The following is a 17,333-nucleotide window of genomic DNA, read 5'->3' as shown; positions in this document are numbered from 1 at the left end:
AATGTGGTGGCTTGATTTAAGGAAAAATCGATTAACAGGGAATGTTGTTGGACCCGCTGTTTTGACGAGCAGACTTTTTCGTTGTTAACTCAACTTAGCAGCTTGTTTATTTACACTTGCTCACTCTCTCCCAACCTCAACAGTCGAAGTGTGGGAAGGGAAACCATATGCAAAAATGTAGGAAACGAAAGAAACAGTATTGAGACAGATAGGTTGGCATTCCTAACGGGAGTTGTAGTATAGCTGGGAGAGGAAGTTACTTAGGTGTGGGGGTGGCAGGAGTGTGCAAGGCTCCACTCAAAATTTACACTGCAACACTTCACGCCTTTAGGCATTTCTTATGCCTTGTTTGTTTGTTTGTTTGTTTGTTCTGGAGCATGCTGGCTACTACTACCTGTTCAGGAGTGGGTGACACCAGCCTTTGGTGGTACTTTGTAGTGTACTTCGTGCTGGTACCTTGTGGCGGAGGACTTTGCATTGGAAGAAGTTTTTGTGTACTGTGCTGAAGCGTGAGCTTACACACTCAAATGTGGCTGAGTTGAACCGGGTGTGGACCACTCTTGCTGTGCAGCTGCTTTACTGACGAAGGGTAGCCGAATCCAGGTTGTGCACTTTGAAGCACATTTGATAGGTTTAAAAATTGGGAGACCCTTAAGCTACCTACGCCTGTAAGAGTTGAACGCGATAGTGATATCCTGTCCCTGGTGTGTGTACCGAGTTCAAAATGGCTTGTGTTGGTAACGTGTGTGCTTTCTGTAGGGTGTAACCCACTTTATACCATGAAGTGATGATAATCACCTGTTCTGACGCCAATCGCAATTTACGCTTGCACCATGCATTATTACTGCAATATTAGATATTGCATTGTAAAGCATATATACGGTATGCATGCGTTTGCAAAGCATGGAAGTTACTTTCACTGCACTTTCAAGCAGAGGAAGTTGTTTTCACTGTATTTTCAAGCAGACGGGTGGCTCTGTGGTAGAACACCTTCTTGCCACGCAAGCGAACAGGGTTCAATCCTCACTCATGCCCACAATGTTCATTATTTATTTTATTTGCATCTTTCTCAATTTTTCGGTCACACACAAGATAATTATTTTTTGCTCACAACCAACGACGACCGGAACTTCTGCGAAACGAGCTCTTTAACTCTATCACCTTAAAACAAAGTTTGTCTCTTGAGGCACGTGAGAGAAAGCTAGAGCATGGCTATGGAGACAATATGCATAGATGAGCACTTTCCAAGCTTGCTCAGTGCCAAATAACAAACTAAGGCACAATGTACTTAAATGACCACTCATTTACTCTGTCAAGTCCTACCTTGTGTGTAGGAAACAAACATAGACCACTACTAACTAATGCCAAAAGAGTTAAAGTGAAACATCTTGTGGCCTTTTTGACATTGCAAGTGTATACTTTTCATTTACTTAACTATAACTTAGAAATATTACAATTGCTGAGAATGTTTTCATGTCAGTTGGTATTAATTGGGCTTGCTTACTCCTACTTCAAGTTACACCTACAATTTTCTTTTCCATCGTTTGCTGCTTGGTCCTTAAAATTGGGGACAATGCAGCAAGCTATGAAAAAAAAAAATGATAGGTGTAACCTCAAGGGACAGGGAGAGAGCAGATTGGGTCAGGGAACAAATGGGGGTCAAGGATACCAAAGTTGAAATCTAGACGAAATGAATATGAACAGGGCATGTGACACGTAGGCAGGATAACCCACGGTCATGAAGGGTAACTTACTGGATTCCAAGAGAAGGCAAACAGGTGGAAGGGAGATGAAAAATTAGGTGGGCAGATGAGATAAAGAAGTTTGCAGGCATAATGTTGCAGCAGAAAGCACAGGTCTGGGTTGATTGATGCAACGTGGAAGAGGCCTTTGCCCTGCTGTGGGCGTACTTAGGCTGATGTTGTGATTTGTATGTTGTGATTAGCTACATAACGAAAGTAAAAGCAAGCAATGTTCAGCTGTTCCAGGTGCAATTTTTTCAATTATCTGCTGCATGTAGTGCAGCAAATGGAGATCCTGCAGCATATATACAATGCCTCCATTGGCAACATTTTCATAACGTGGTCAAAAAGTGTTGCAGGGCCCCTTTAATGGCTTCAAAGCGAATGCGAAAGCAGCTTTTTGCTCCGTTTGTTTTGTATATTATCTCTACTCTCAAAGCAAAGTTTTATTTGTTATAATTTTAACAATTCTGGAACTGCCCAAAAACATATGATTTAGACTTTTCTCGCTAACAAAATAAAGATGGTAAATACTTAGACTAACTGGTGCGTGTGCCTGATCTCATTTTGTCTTACAACTGAAGGAGCTATTGCTTCATCCTAAACGTGGCTTGCACGAATCGGGCAGAGATTCCTGGGCATTGTCTATTCTGTGGCCTTTATGAGAAGGCTATTGGCAAGTAGTTGACTCAGGTTGCCTGGAACACAGGCATGTGATCAAGTTGTGGTTAAGTGACAAGATGCACCTAGAAGAACAGATTCATAGAGGATAACTTAAGATAATTTGCCAACAGTTATTTGTTGAGAATTACATTACAGTCAGCTGGCTATGAGGAATAGTCAATTTCCCGGTCTAAACAAATGTTGCAAGCAAGCATACGCACTTGAGAACTTAAAGAAATATATTTAAAAAAAAAAGTCATGCTAAATTGTGAAAGAAATTATTTCCTACTTCCATGGCTGACGCCAGACTGATTTCAGTATATTTCACTTGTTCTAAAATAACAATTTTAATGCTTCACGAAGTGTTTTCACCCACATATTTCATAAATATCTTACTTTATAAATATTTTACTGATTGAAATCTGTGAAAGTTTTGTCCAAGACGATCAAAGTAATTGCATGCAAATTGCAGAAGGTAATGCCACATGACCTTGTGAGGCAACAAATTGCTCTATGCCATGAAGCAAACACATTCAAAAGAAGCAGTAAAAATTTTGAAGAATGTTTTCATGATATGCATGTAAACGTTTATGATCACAGCACTCCACTTTCAACATTGTGCCACTGTCTTCATGCAACCAAAAGTTACTCACCATAAAGCTAAAGCAAACATTCAAAATGGCCATTGAAATTTATCTGGAGGTCTGTGCTCACTTCAAGAACACTTAAGACCTCAGTGGAGTAAATTAAGGTCAACTGCTTTTACAAATCAATTCTCCGGCATATATATTACTGACTTAATTTTCTGTATCTTTCGTCCCGCACATCAGCTCTACCTGATGGAACGTGCTCGGGGGAAACCTATACTACTTCCACCAGTTGATCAGATGTATGAAATAAAGGAATAATCCTTTCAAACAGGAGACACTTTCTGCAAATATTTGAATTGTATGGAACAGGTGTGATGTTTTACTCAGCAGATATGCCAGCCAGACCAGCTGTCCCAGCGAAAAAGAGTACAGGGAGGATGGGCTCATTTTGTTCTTGCGAGAAATAAATGTCAATGTAGTGTCATATCTTTACAATTGTGCAGTGACCTTTAAACATTCAATTTTAATTTCATCGGCAGGTATAATAATGCACGTGTGCATAAAGCTCATGCTCCGGATGTCGAAGCCAGAAGACTGTTCTTCCTGATTGCATCAAGAATTTAACTCTGGCTTTAACAGAGTCAACGGTCAGAATGAGCAACCAGTTGGCTTAGTCATTTTTGGAGCAAACGCAGCAAGCGAAACTTAGCGTGAGTCTGAAGGAAGAAGAATACAGCAAGGAAGGAAATGCAACAAGATGAGAGGTAATTGACATGGACACTTCCTTCTTTGGTGGAATCTCTATCCTTCGAGCTGAAACTGAGCTATGCGACATCGCTATGACATTATGATGCACCCATGTGCCCAATCTGCAATACTTGAGCGAAACGCAGTTTTGGTTGCATCTCTTGTATCCTCCATGCGTGGGCCGCAGGACATCACAACGAAGCCTAGAATGATGGTGCAAATGCACACAAACTCACGCTCAAAATTGCGATTTAATTGTTGCGCTCTGATAAAGTGCCATACACAAACATATAGTGAATGTTTTGTTGTCCATATTTTAAGAGGGGGCGGGTCAAATACTTTTTATGCGGGTTCATGTGTGTGCCTATGGGTGCATACATATGCATACACCCCACATCCCCCCTATTTGTTTTGTTTATTACGAAGGCTAAAGTTTAGTGCCTCATCCAATGGATGATTTTAGTGTTGGCGGCGTCAGCTTCAGCAGAAAGTGACGGAAAAAGAATTATGTGTTATGATGAGGTCAAGATAAATAAATAAATAATATAATAATAATGATAATTGTCATATCATGAGGTCAAGATCACCGAAATACATGACGTCATAAGACATCACGTGATGACGCTAATGAATCAATGCTCAAAGGTCGGCCGATTCATAGTGTTTAGAAAACTCCATTGAGTTACACACTATGGATATGGGCTGATCCTAGGGTGCTATTCTGGACATTGTTGAATTTCACCATGTTGTCAGATTCCAACATTGATCACATCACTATCATCACATCGCATCACTTTATTTCCTTAAAGACCCCTCAAGGGGGTATTACATAAGAGGTGGGTGCACAGGGTAGCCAGGTGACTTCACTCGGTACGATACTTTGTCCAAAACGTTTGATGGATTAGTAATGGCTGCAATGGTGTGGGAAAGGCCATTCCAATCTGTTGCTGCTCGGGGGAAAAATGAGGAGGAAAATGTGAGGGTGCGAGCACGTGGGCGTGACACTCTCAATTCATGTCCGCGGTGATGAGGTATGCGCGTAAGATGAACGATGTAAGGTGGATGACAGAGATCACTGTAATAAAATTTGTGGAATAATGATAGCGTGGTAATACGACGACGAAGACAGAGATTAGATAAACCGGTATCCACTTTCAGTGGCGATACACTAGCTCGGTAATAATAAGTGGAATGAATGAATCTAGCAGCACGGTTTTGGACCGCTTTCAGGGCAGATACTCGCGATGCTAAGTGGTCAAGTCAGCTGTTACAACCTCTATGATTGGCTTAAAATGCCGCCATTACGAAAACTGCATGAGGTGCGAAAAGTTCGCAGCACTTCCGAAGTTCAGTGGGTGGGGGGTGGGGCGAAGACACTTGACTGAGAACTACAAGAAAAAGGCTTACGCCTTCAAGTTATCTTAGGCGGATGCATAGTGTTTCCTGCAATGAAACTTTATGGGCGAATCAGACTGCGTGACTTCTGTGGTAGTCTTGAAACCTGACTGACCTGGCTTTTATTGCGCCTTCCTAAGAACTATAATGTCATTTTGATTCGAACAATGCAGCATTAAATAGCTTTGAACGTACTTTAACAAACTATTATTTGTAGAAATCATCGACGTTAAAGCGGTACCGAACAATAATTTCACAAGACAAACGCTAGATTGTAAACTGTCAACTAATCCCCATCGACATCAAAAATAACATCTGCGCACGGAGGAAAAAAAAAGGCATCTGCGTGTGTTTGTTTTGTTTTAAGTTTCTCCTGACGTGCTTCTGTTGTGATGCGTGTAATTCTGACCGTTCAGGTGGGCGAATAGCTGCTGCAATAGCATTTTACTCTAAGAAAGTGTGAGGTATCTCTCTCTGTTTTGTTTAAGCCGAGAAACACTGAGCAAGTGGTTGTATATTCGCATTGGGCAGCTGATTCCGCCACCAACTCCATTCATTTCCTCAGCTGTTCCACGAGAACTGTTACGCTAAACCACCCCGTGCTAGCACTTGAAATGAGCGCAATGGGTGCTGCGATGTGTCCTTTATGCCAGAAAAACTCGGCCTTCGTCGCGCTGTGCTTATGCTCGTTGTGGAATTAACGGCACAAGATGAGATGACTGCGCGCGAAACGAAACTGGCGATCGTCGCAAATTAAGCTGGGCTCTGACTGCTTTGTATTTTTCAGGCGGCGCCCACAGAGTAAAACTTACAGTGGCCATCTAAGGAATCTGCGAGGGTGTCGACAGCATGGACGCCAAGGGAGACTCCATCAACTTAGATTTAAGCCAACTTACTGGCGAGATTGTTGCTGTTGTAGATGAGGAGCAAAAGGGGTGAGTATATTTGCATAACATTCGGAGTTTCCGAGTTACGAACTGCATATATTGTGTCAACGAGCAGATTCGCAGAGCACTGTATTAGTATGTTCTACAGGTGGTAACTTTCGTTTAGGTCGTGTGTCTAACATGAATGACACGGCAGTGGTAATTTTTGCCCGTGCCACGTCATCGTCACAACATGAAAGTAATACAAGTAACGGGGTTACCAATTTGTGCGGCGGTGTGAATTGATGTACGCCTCAATTATATAGCATCAGTGACATCGAAATCTTAACGCCTCTGGTTGAATGAGCGTAAGAACAGCATAGGTGAATAGCATAGGTTATCGAGTGTGTGCCAAGAAAACTCGGTTGGCGAGAATATATCACCTGTTGTTTATCTGCTACTTTGGGAGGGGTAAGATCTATCAGTCATTACCTGTTGACCTTAACTTTATATATAATTCTGTAAAGGTTCTTATTTTAAAATTCTGAGAAACTAAAATGAGTCTTGTGTTTCGCAGGTTTTCAGATAATGTATTTTTGAGGGCCACCTCATAGGCAGTCTCTAGCTGCTAAATAAAAGTATAACTAAGAAACTGGAAAAAGATGTGTAAAATAATGTTGATATGCAGTCACTGTGATAAAATAATAAAATCGCGAAAGCCATGACGTGATAGCCTCGTGTAAAGGCACACGATGATGTTTTCTTGCAAGCCAAGCTGTTTCTGTTCCACTTATTCAAATATTTATATATATATATTTTTTTACAGCAAGCCTGGACTATTGCCAACCAGTCCTGCTGCCGCGAAGGAATGGCTCTCGCAGAAGAAGCAGACCATTCGTCCGTGGAAGCAGTTCGTGAACTTCAACCGATTCAGCGTGCCCAAGAACATTGGCGATGCATCTGCCAGAGTTGTTCGGAATGTGGAGCACTTCCAAAGCAACTACCTCTTCGTCTTCATTGGCCTCATTGTGTACTGTATGTAAGTTCAAAGGTTTCTGCAGGGAAACTTTCCCTTTTATTTTTGTTTTTAAAGGTGAGAAAACTCAGTCAAGAAGCTTTGCAGAAGTGTGGTCCTCTGTAACCTGTGCATCGCTGCAAACACGCACATCTAATGCAGCACACACATTAAATACATCATTGCAATGAACAAATAAACTTAGAACTACTTTCATACACAATCAAAAGAAACTAGTGAGCAAACAATATCTGTACAAAAAAAACAAAGAAGTGTCATATGTCATTGATGAATTGAAAAAAGACCAGCAATAAATGCTATTTGTACACAGAGAACATAAATTTGAGCATGTATTGCTGCCACAGAAATAAATGTTGATAATATGTTTGTGTGAATGTATACTGACTGATAGCAAAAACCTCAAATTTTCAGTGAATGAACTGTGTGGATACATATTGCAAGTCATGGAAGAACAGGACATTTCATTGTTCCCAAATATAACGTTATACCAAATGTGTTCTCTCTACACTTAAGGTATTTAATACTCTTGACACGTGGGATATGCACCTCTAGAAAACCGTTAGCACCCTATAGTAATGGCTGTATACATTTAATTAAACTGCTACATATAGGAGATTACAACTTCTTTAATTTGTTTGGCTTTCTGTACCTACGCAGGTTTCTGCATTGAAAAGTCTACATGTTAAGAATGCTGAAGTAGCAGCAGTCTAACTACAATTGAACATGAATACACAGTACTTTGGCCATTATGTGACTTTGGGCTGTGTTGGCACCATTACTATGCGAATAAACTTTCCTTTCCTCAGAAATATTAGCCACTGATGATTGCACTAATATTGGTTATTTACACAATAACTATGTTGTTAACAATGCCATAGAAATTCGCACTTGTGGCAAGTACTACTACACGGGCTGCTGACGTATACAATTTTGTGTATTTCGATTGGTGTGATGGCTAAAGAAGTTTAACTCAGATTACAGTTCTGGCAGCAACCTTCATCACAACTTCGACCTTGCTTTTTTACTTGAATCATGGGTTCCTATGTTAAAGGATATTTTGAAAGGTCGCAGGCCTTGTTCGGTAGACTCACAGTAAACAGAAATCGCATGGAACTACTGCTGAAACAAAACAACTGAGTTTAATAAGACTGATTTCATACCTGAAAACTGCAACCTTGTTTATCTCCCAGTAAAGGAAATTCCTGTTGATCGGAACATATTTTGCGGTCCCTTCAGGTTGTGTTTCACGAGAGTCTATTGTATTTGATCTTCTTGGCATGCAAGTAAAATGACAGCAAGATTTCAACAGAGAGGGCGGGTGAAATTTTTTCATCTTTTTCATTCGGGGAATTGAAGTTAATGCACTTATATGTATGAAGCTCACTGAAGAAAATCCGGATGTGTGAAGTTCTTATGAAGTTGAACTACAGAGGAGGTCGGCAAACAAAGGAACCTAGAGGTTTAACGGTTTTTAAATGCATAAAACACTTGATAGAAAGGTCCTGCCATCCAACAGCGTACCACAATCTAAAAAAGTCGAGTACTATTTGGGGAGTGTTCCTGCTACACAACAATAATCATCTACTTCGAGTACTTTCCTTGCATTATCACCACGGTTCTGGTAGTTGGCAGTGGCAAACAGCGTGCGCGTTATCAGAGTGACATAGCATTTCCGACAGGAAAGTGGCCAGCGCCGGGTTTTTAAGGGGGGACGCGGCACTTCGGGACCGAAAATCAGCCAAAAAATCGAGTTTTCGCGGACCTTCTTTTCGCGTTCCCGACATCATTGCGCACCTATTTACAAAATTTCATAGCCGAATACCATCAACTTTTATCGTTATTCAACTTTAAAAAACCGAAAACGGGCGTCCTGCCCTTTAAATTGAGGGCGAATAGCGCAGGTTTCGGCTCTACAATACGCGGGAACTACGCGCTCGATCGGCGCCATTTTGGTCTTGTTTGAAAGAACGCGTTTTCAGCTGTTTTTTCTATTCAGTAAGCAACATTGAGCGTTTCCCCGGCTCGAAAAACGGGGCCTCAAAGACGAAGAGCCGCGCTCACTGCCATTGGCTAAATGGCGCACGTGACTGAAATGGCGCTTTCCGGTTGGCTGGAAGCTCGCGGCTTGCGCCTGCATACGCGACCCGACGCCATTTTGAAAGGGTTACCGCTGTGACGCCTCGAAATCGGCAGAGCACTCTGAAGCTTCTGATCGTATCGCCATGCCTGGAAACGCAAAAAAGTATCGGACCGTGCACGCATTTGGTCGCAGGAAACGCAAAGGTCGTGGGAGAAAGTCTACGAAGTCATCAGAGCCCTTGGTTGGCTCCGACGAACGATGTGTCGACGCTCCGCGGCCGTTCAGCGATGGTGCGACCGAGCGCGTTGCCTCCGACGACGATGACAGTGAAGCGAACTCCGGATGACTACGAATCGACGCCAAGGTGGTGACAAACGCCGAAGTTGAAGAAAATCATGCCCGGGAGAAAGCGACGCTCGACCGGCTTTCATCGGCGCCAGCAACTGCACGGAAAATTGACTTTTTCACCGCGAGTTGTAGCGAGGCAACCGCACAGGACTCGGACCACGCTGCTCCTTATCTGCTTATGCATCTAGATATCCTAAACGCGATAATGGGTGCCTTGTGTTGCAAAGCCTGCCTTGGACCGGCTACGATCGTCAGAGGGGATCGGGACTACGGACTTGCCGTGAAAGTGCTAGTGCAGTGTGAAAGGTGCGGCGAGATCGCGAATGAATGGACTTCGCCCCGCACAAACGGCACGAAAACGTGCAATCCGTTTGAAGTAAATCTTCTCACTTCGAGGGCGATGGTGGCTACCGGCAACGGCCAAACGAAAATGAACGATATTTTCGCAACAATGGGCATCTCACACCGCGGTATGCACCACAAGACGTTTCAGCGGCATTTGAAGAACACGCTGGCACCCGCTGCAACGCGAGCGGCTGAGTCCGCTATGAGCGAATGTGCGGAAAAGGTTAGAACAATTTATGATGACTTGTGCTTCGGCCACCGGGGCAATATTGCCGTTAGCTACGACGGCACGTGGAAGACGCGAGGCCATTCTTCCCACATCGGCGTGGGCACAGTTATCGAATTATTTAGTGGCTACGTGTTGGACTACGTCGTTCTTTCCAACTTTTGCCTAGGCTGCGAGGTGGGCCCAAAGCCTAGTAGTGAGGGCTATCAAGAATGGAAGGCTAACCACAAATGCCAAAAAAATACGAACAGCAAAGCGGGGCAAATGGAAGTGGAGGCGGCTCTAATTCTATTTCAGAGGTCGCTTGAACGCCATGGCCTGCGCTATACAACTATGCTGTCTGATGGAGACTCTAGGACATTTTGCGCCATACAAGACGCCAAGGTGTATGGTTACATTGACGTGCAGAAGGAAGACTGTATTAATCATGTACAGAAACGGATGGGCACCGCATTGAGAAACCTGGTGCAGAAACAAAAGTGCAATGGGAAAAGAGGTCTTGGTGGGAAAGGCAGGCTCACAGGTGAGCTGATCACCAGGCTGAGCACATATTATGGTCGGGCTCTGAAATCGCATGAAGGTGACGTGGGCGAGATGCAAAAGGCTGTGATGGCCACATACCGCCACGTCACCTCCACTGATGAATGCTCGGACCACAGTCTGTGCCCAGCTGGTGAAACTTCATGGTGTCGGCACAATGCCGCAAAAGCAAAGGGTGAGCCCGACCCCAGGCATGCCTACAATCTACCGAAAAACGTGGCAGAGGCATTACTACCGGTTTATACCCGGCTTTCGGAAAGAGCCCTGCTTCAGAGGTGCGAACGCGGCAAAACGCACAACTCCAACGAGAGCCTACATTCGGTAATCTGGAGTTTGGCCCCCAAGGAGCACCATGCGTCCCTGTTCGCTGTTGAAGCAGCTGTTGCAGAAGCAGTGCTGCGCTTCAACACGGGCAATTTGAATTCTGCAACGGCAATCTTAGGTGAAATGGACATGAATGCGACAAGTACTGGTGCCAGGAGAGCGAGAGAAAAAGACCACCGTCGCAGCATTGTCTCCAACAAGAAAAGAACAGCCTCATTGGAACTCCGGAAGCTAGTGAAGAGGAGGCATGAGCACAGAATGCATTCAGACTATGCTTCTGGTGCGTTTTGAGGTTGTCTTGTTGCATCTTCTGCAATAAAAATGTGTGCCCACGTTTTTTCTCGATTTCTCAAAACGACAATTTTCATGTGCTTCCCATTATGCCGGAGCAATATCTCTTGTTCTATCTGGGTTATCATTACGATTTCTTTTTTGTTTCGAAGATAAATGCAGGGGATGTGTCGTAAAGTAAGTTTTATTGTAATAATTTTTGGAGAAAATTCTCTAAATGGATCTTTTGTTTCAAGTGTAGATGGGGAAATTTTTCATGTCATATTCAACATCCCACAACTTTGCTTCGAAATAGCCCAGAACAATGATTTATACTTTATTGCACACTGTGAACATACCGAATCGGTTCTATAGGTTGCACATCAATATCCAAGTTACAGTTAATTAGCTAATTAGGCCTTAATTGAAAAAGTCGCAGTTCATTATATCTTTAAAACTAATTGTCACAGCAAAAAAAGAATTAGATTTTTGAAATCAGCAGTAAAATCTACATAGGCTCTCCAAATTTGACTGAGGTACTCGCAAAAATAAAAGTTTTTGGAAGGTGTAGCATCCCCCCTTAAGAAGGGAAACGCGAGCAAGTCGGATGACGATTATTGTTGTGTTACAGAACTACTCCTTGAACACTCCATTTTTTCTAAAAGTGAGTGCAGTGCTTGATTGTATAGAAATTGATAGTATACTGATGCACGTGTGTTTGATAAAGTCAACACACTGCAAATCTTTAGAAAGTGTTTTGAAAGACCATACCCTTCCTGCTTTCAGATTGACCTCTCCTCTCTTGCTGATTGCAATTGTGGCTGGTATGGGAGGCGCATACATCATTCGCCTGAAAAGTGCCGAAGGGAAAATCAAGCTGTTCAGTGAGTTTTTCTTTTTTATTTCATTTTATCACTATATATTGTGACGACGCGGGATCGACGAGCACACACAAAGCACCTCGAACAAATACGCTTTATCGATCACAGGACAAAGACTGCAACGTCTTCTTCGTCTCTGCTCTCGGCCAAGGACAGTCGCGCTACTTTGTTGTCACCGCCACTGGCAGATATGCGCGTCATTATCCCTCTTTAAAAAAAACATTGCCCCGATGTGAAACCTTTGAGAAGCAAGGTAAAACCAAAACTGCACCGTTAGTCACTGAAAGTAAGGCTTCATACGAAGCACGTGGACAATGTCTGGTGAATGTCTGCGGCGCTTCGAACACTGAACGCCGTTCGGAACAACCTCGTAGTTGACGTCACTCATGCGTCGCAGAACCTTGTAGGGTCCGAAGTACCTTCGCAACAGCTTTTCAGAGAGCCCATGCTGACGAATAGGTGTCCAGACCCACACTTTGTCGCCCACGTTGTATGTGACGGTTCTATGCCGGAGGTTGTAATGTCTGGCGTCATCGTCTTATTGTTTGGTTATTCGCAACCTGGCAAGCTGTCTGGCTTCCCCTGCTCGCTGGGTAAACTCTTCGGCGTCAGTCTCATTACCATCATTTTCATGAGGGTACATCGCGTCTAATGTTGTTGTAACTTTGCGTACGTAAAGGAGACTGAAGGGTGTCTTCCGAGTGGTCTCCTGACGAGCCGTGTTGTATGCAAACGTGATGTAGGGCCATATGTCGTCCCAGTTCTTGTGCTCTACATCTACGTACGTGCTTGTCATGTCAGCCAGTGTCTTGATGAGACGTTCAGTGAGCCCGTTGGTCTGGAGATGATAAGCCGTTGTCTTCCTGTGAGCTGTACAATTTAGTCGGAAAACGGCGTCTAAAAGCTCGGCCATGAACGCAGTACCTCTGTCGGTGATGACTATTGCGGCACATACGCGCGTCATTATTGTCACTGCACTCAATCGTTGACTAAGTCTATCTCTTTGTGAAACGGTGTTGTGGCATTGGAGCAATGCTTGTCATCAATGAATGCATTGATACTTTGTTTACAGAGAAATGGGTCTTTTGAGCAGTTATGGTTACAGTTGAGCACAAAGGAAAAACTTATAGTGCTGCATTACATACATGCAAGGCTAGAGGCCAAGCCATAAGCAGACGTGCCACATGCATCCACTTTGAGCAGATGTCATGTGTATGCTCGAAGCTTTAATTACTGCATGTGCGAATGCCACTTTTGTATACCCTCAATACCATAAGAGTTGCAGGGGATGATGGCTGCGAGTGTATGTGGAGCATGAGATGAAGCCCTAATTTTTTGTAATGAAGAAAACCACAGCCTATCTGGGGCCTTGAAACGCCAGTTGAAGAGCATTTTTTTAATTTATCAAAAGTATTTTCTTAACCTGTATTTATTGCTCATGGACTTACTATACTGTGCATTACATATTATTCACACAGACCCTCTATTGGTGTTGGGAGCTAATGCTTGACAAGGCAACATTTCATACTGTGCTAACCTGTTTGTTGCCATGCAAGCCATTGACATAGATTGAAAAACTACTCTTGGTCTCTTGTAACAAAGTATTGTATGCAACACATTGCGTAGAAGTCATGTTTCTCTTGAGTGTTCTGTTGATTTCTGCTAATAAAACAGAGTGTATACTCTATTTCACAAGCCGTTAGCACTTCTGTGCAAGCTGTGTTTTCACAACGCTACTTGTAGTTAGCATAGTGTGAAAATCAGTGGGCTTTCGTGACCCTCTTATTGCTGATCGAATGAAGCAGCATGTTCACATCTTGCATGTGTAGTTGAAGTTTTCATAATTGGCAACCTTGTTTAGTAAGACATTAAAAAAAGAATGGCCGGGTATCCGCGTGCGTCGCTGGCAAAGGTCGTCAATCTTCTGTCTGGAAAGAAAGTGAATAAAAAGTTTATTTTTGACATTCTGTACGAGAAAATCAGTGAGTGAAATATAGATGCCATCTGGGAGTAATTTCAAAAAACGGAAATTTTTCTAGAATGCAGAGCCACTGGTAGGTAGCAGCACTGTGTCGTTTTAGTGAAGTGTAGGAATCACCCGCTTTTTCATATAGTGTCGCATTGTTAATGTAGAAGAATAAGCACTGTGGTCTTTGGAATTAGTACATATTTATGCATATTAGAAACAATGTAACACAAGCTTAATACTTATGTATTGATGTTTATCTCAAATATGCGTAATACTTGCTTTTTGCTCGACAGTCTTCACTACATAAACGCAGCAAGCAGATCGAAATGGCTGGGTGTTGAGGAAGTGCTTAAACTTTCGCAGCATGATTGAATCGTGTGGCACACAGACCAACAGAAAGACAGACCAAAATTTCTGCATTGAAGTATTAAAAAAAAAGACTATAATCTATCAAAACGTTGTTTACTGCGCTAGATGTATGAATATCTCGCCTCAGTGTTGTATTTCTTTGCAAACGTTTCTGATATCACATCAAAATATTTGTCAACATTTTATAGTTAAAATAAAGTTAAAGGCACACCTTAAGCAGTTATATAAATGGAACTCGCCTTTTTATTAAATGCAGCCAATCTGATTTGAATAAGCTTGCAAGGTTCCTAATTAAGTTATTCCTATGATTCTAGCTTGTTTGAATAAGGATGGGCTAGGGCTGAAGAAGTATTTCACTCATAGTGCTATTCATTACAGACAAATAGTATAGTGGTTACCGTAGCTGTTAATGTGTATAGCGTCACCAGTAGGTGCAAAGTACCGAACGTCTGGGCTTTGTGTGGTCTTGTAGAATTGTAGAACTGGGAAGAATGCATGAAATTGTGAAGTTAGCTTGCAAGTTTTTCAACTGCTGTTATGCCGGTTTTTGTGACACCGTGATTTTACGTCGCTCTTGAGCCTGCAATCGAACAGCAGCTTAACTTTAGTTCAGCTTAACTTAGAACAGCAGCTTAACTTTGTTTTTGATTATTTTTCTTTGTAGACAAAGAGCTCACTGTGATCCAGCAGTACTGCATACTGGGCATGCTATGCTTTCCGATATTCTATGTGGCCGGAGCCGGATCAGCTGTCTTCTGGGTCCTTGGTGAGAAAATTGACATTAGCTGCAACCTAGGCGTTTCCAGCAATTTGGTTTTTTAATAGCGAACATACGTAGCAAATAATGAGTGCATAATCAGTGCGACATATGTCATCAAGCAGAAAAGGGCAACGCCAGCTCGGATTACTATCCGTGCATGTACATGTGCTTACATTTTAATGAATTTGAATCGCAGTGAAGATGTTGCATTCCTTTTGTGACTGCACACACAAAAAAAAAGCTTTCTTGTTTCACTGTTTGTTATTCAATGTAAATGCACGCAAGTTTGTCTTAGAGTCCAATTGACTCTGGAGTGCCGCAAAGGCAGCATCTTAGAAAACAGGAGCCAATAAGTGCTGTAATATAGAGAAAGATAAATGCCTGTAAAAATAGGGAGAAATGGAAAACTCAATAACAGAGTCAAGACTAACCAAAAAAAAATGTCACAACAGCAGGCAGCAGACATTAGTGGATTAATATTTATTCTTGCTTAGGCATCATTTAGCCAACACTGTGTTAGTATAATATGACTAATATGACTCAACAGAGTCTACATTGTTGGACATCCCCATACCACTTTACAGAAGAGGTTCATGAAGATATTGTCTGCAGGAAAAAAAAAAATCACCACCATATCCACAAAATGAATGCTGTTAGAAGAGCTCGCTCGGAGGTGCATGGGGCGTTTCTTGGCAAAACCATTTCTGTAGGAAAGCTTGTTGACGAGCCGGTGCATGATGTGTATGTTGAAGGCAGCATTGTCGGGCACGTTCCGTGGCCAGCACTGCGCAGTGTTGGCCACATATATAGGAATGTTAACCACTTGCCCCTTTATGCCATACTGGCCACTGTCACGAGTCAAATGCCTAACGCTCACAAATGGCAGACGCGGAGCTATCAGGTGTTTTTAAAATGGGTTGAGAGCATGCAGGTGAGCGGGCTTGGGAGGATATCGGTACTCGTGCCCAGCGCTCATTGTAGGAATATATCACTTGCTTCCATGCCTACGATGGACGAGAACGAAGTGGACGTAGTCACAACCAAGTGAGCGCGCAGGCCATCGAAAACCGACGCCTCGGGTGGCGGTGCGAGAGTAGGCAGGTGATTGGGCTTGAGAGGTTATCGGTACCCCTGCATAACACTCATCGTAGGAACTTTTCACGTGCTGCTGTGTGAACTAAGTAAATGTAGCCGTGAGGAGGCGAGCGTGCGGATCATCGAAAACAGACGCTATGGGTAGCGGCGTGTCATCTAGTGAGCATTGTTGAAATCACCGCAGTGGCGACCCGAGAAGTGTACAGTCGCAACAGTGGTGTACACGCCGGCAGCCGTCGAACATATCGTAAGCTTTAAGACAAAAAAATCAAAGCCTTAGTTGCAAGTTAGGTGAAGTGTACTTCGTTATTTTTTTTTTCTTATAGCTTGACTAAGTGTGCAAGTGGCATGGTATTCATAGCTGCTTAGTAGTATTTCATTTTTGACACAAAATGCATGCTTCGATTCAGATATAAGCGTTACCTATCCTGCCCCAGCATGTGGCAACTTATCTTCTCTGGGGCTTCCCTCATTGGTGCTCAACCACTCATGGTCGCCAAGATTCAGTGAGCCAGGCATGCAAGATAGTTTCTATTAGACTTCTGTACACAATAACTAGTCTGTTTTTTTATTGCATTAGTCATCCTACGCTCTTAATATGTCAAATGACTCCAATTGCGACCAATGTCATTTATTCTTGCTTCTTCAGGTGCCTCTTTCTTCACGATCATGCTGCACGCAACAACATATGCCATTGAAGCATCATCTGCTGATGAAACCTTCGAGTTGCAGACAGTATAAAACAGATGCTACAGCAAGAGAGAAAGAAAAGGCTGGTTACCCATCCTACTCCTGGATTCTAATGTGCAGAGTACAGGATACCTTCTGATTGTGAGATGGCGAGGGTATCAGAAAAAATTACACACAATATCGAGAGAATATTAAAAAAATTGTTTTAGCACCTTGGGGTGTTTTTCTACTTTTTCAGCAAACACATTGCTCCCTCAGAATAACCTCTAACACTTTAGGCTTGAAGGCTTCGTCGAAATTGCGTCAATGCATGGTCACTATCCTTGACAAAGAAATAGCTATTTTTCTTTAAAGCAACTGTGCCTGTGCATTCCTAAGTGTTGGTGTATTTTCAATG

General features: G+C 42.8%; 1 protein-coding gene across 1 annotated transcript; it reads left to right on the top strand.

Moving 5' to 3' along the window:
- Nucleotides 1–5,421: 5,421 nt before the first annotated feature.
- On the top strand, nucleotides 5,422–17,147 carry LOC119172222 (prenylated Rab acceptor protein 1). The gene is made up of 6 exons (XM_037423254.2): nucleotides 5,422–5,553; nucleotides 5,925–6,072; nucleotides 6,830–7,042; nucleotides 11,959–12,056; nucleotides 15,056–15,157; nucleotides 16,896–17,147. Exons 2-6 carry the CDS (start codon nucleotides 5,987–5,989, stop codon nucleotides 16,985–16,987), a joined length of 591 nt encoding a protein of 196 aa, XP_037279151.2. The 5' UTR covers nucleotides 5,422–5,553; nucleotides 5,925–5,986; the 3' UTR covers nucleotides 16,988–17,147.
- The last annotated feature ends 186 nt before the right edge of the window (nucleotides 17,148–17,333 follow it).

The sequence above is a fragment of the Rhipicephalus microplus genome, chromosome 4 (assembly GCF_043290135.1).
Source record: "Rhipicephalus microplus isolate Deutch F79 chromosome 4, USDA_Rmic, whole genome shotgun sequence".
Lineage (NCBI taxonomy): Eukaryota > Metazoa > Arthropoda > Arachnida > Ixodida > Ixodidae > Rhipicephalus > Rhipicephalus microplus.
Note: the sequence above shows the minus strand (reverse complement) of the source record. Positions and strands in the feature narration are given on the sequence as shown.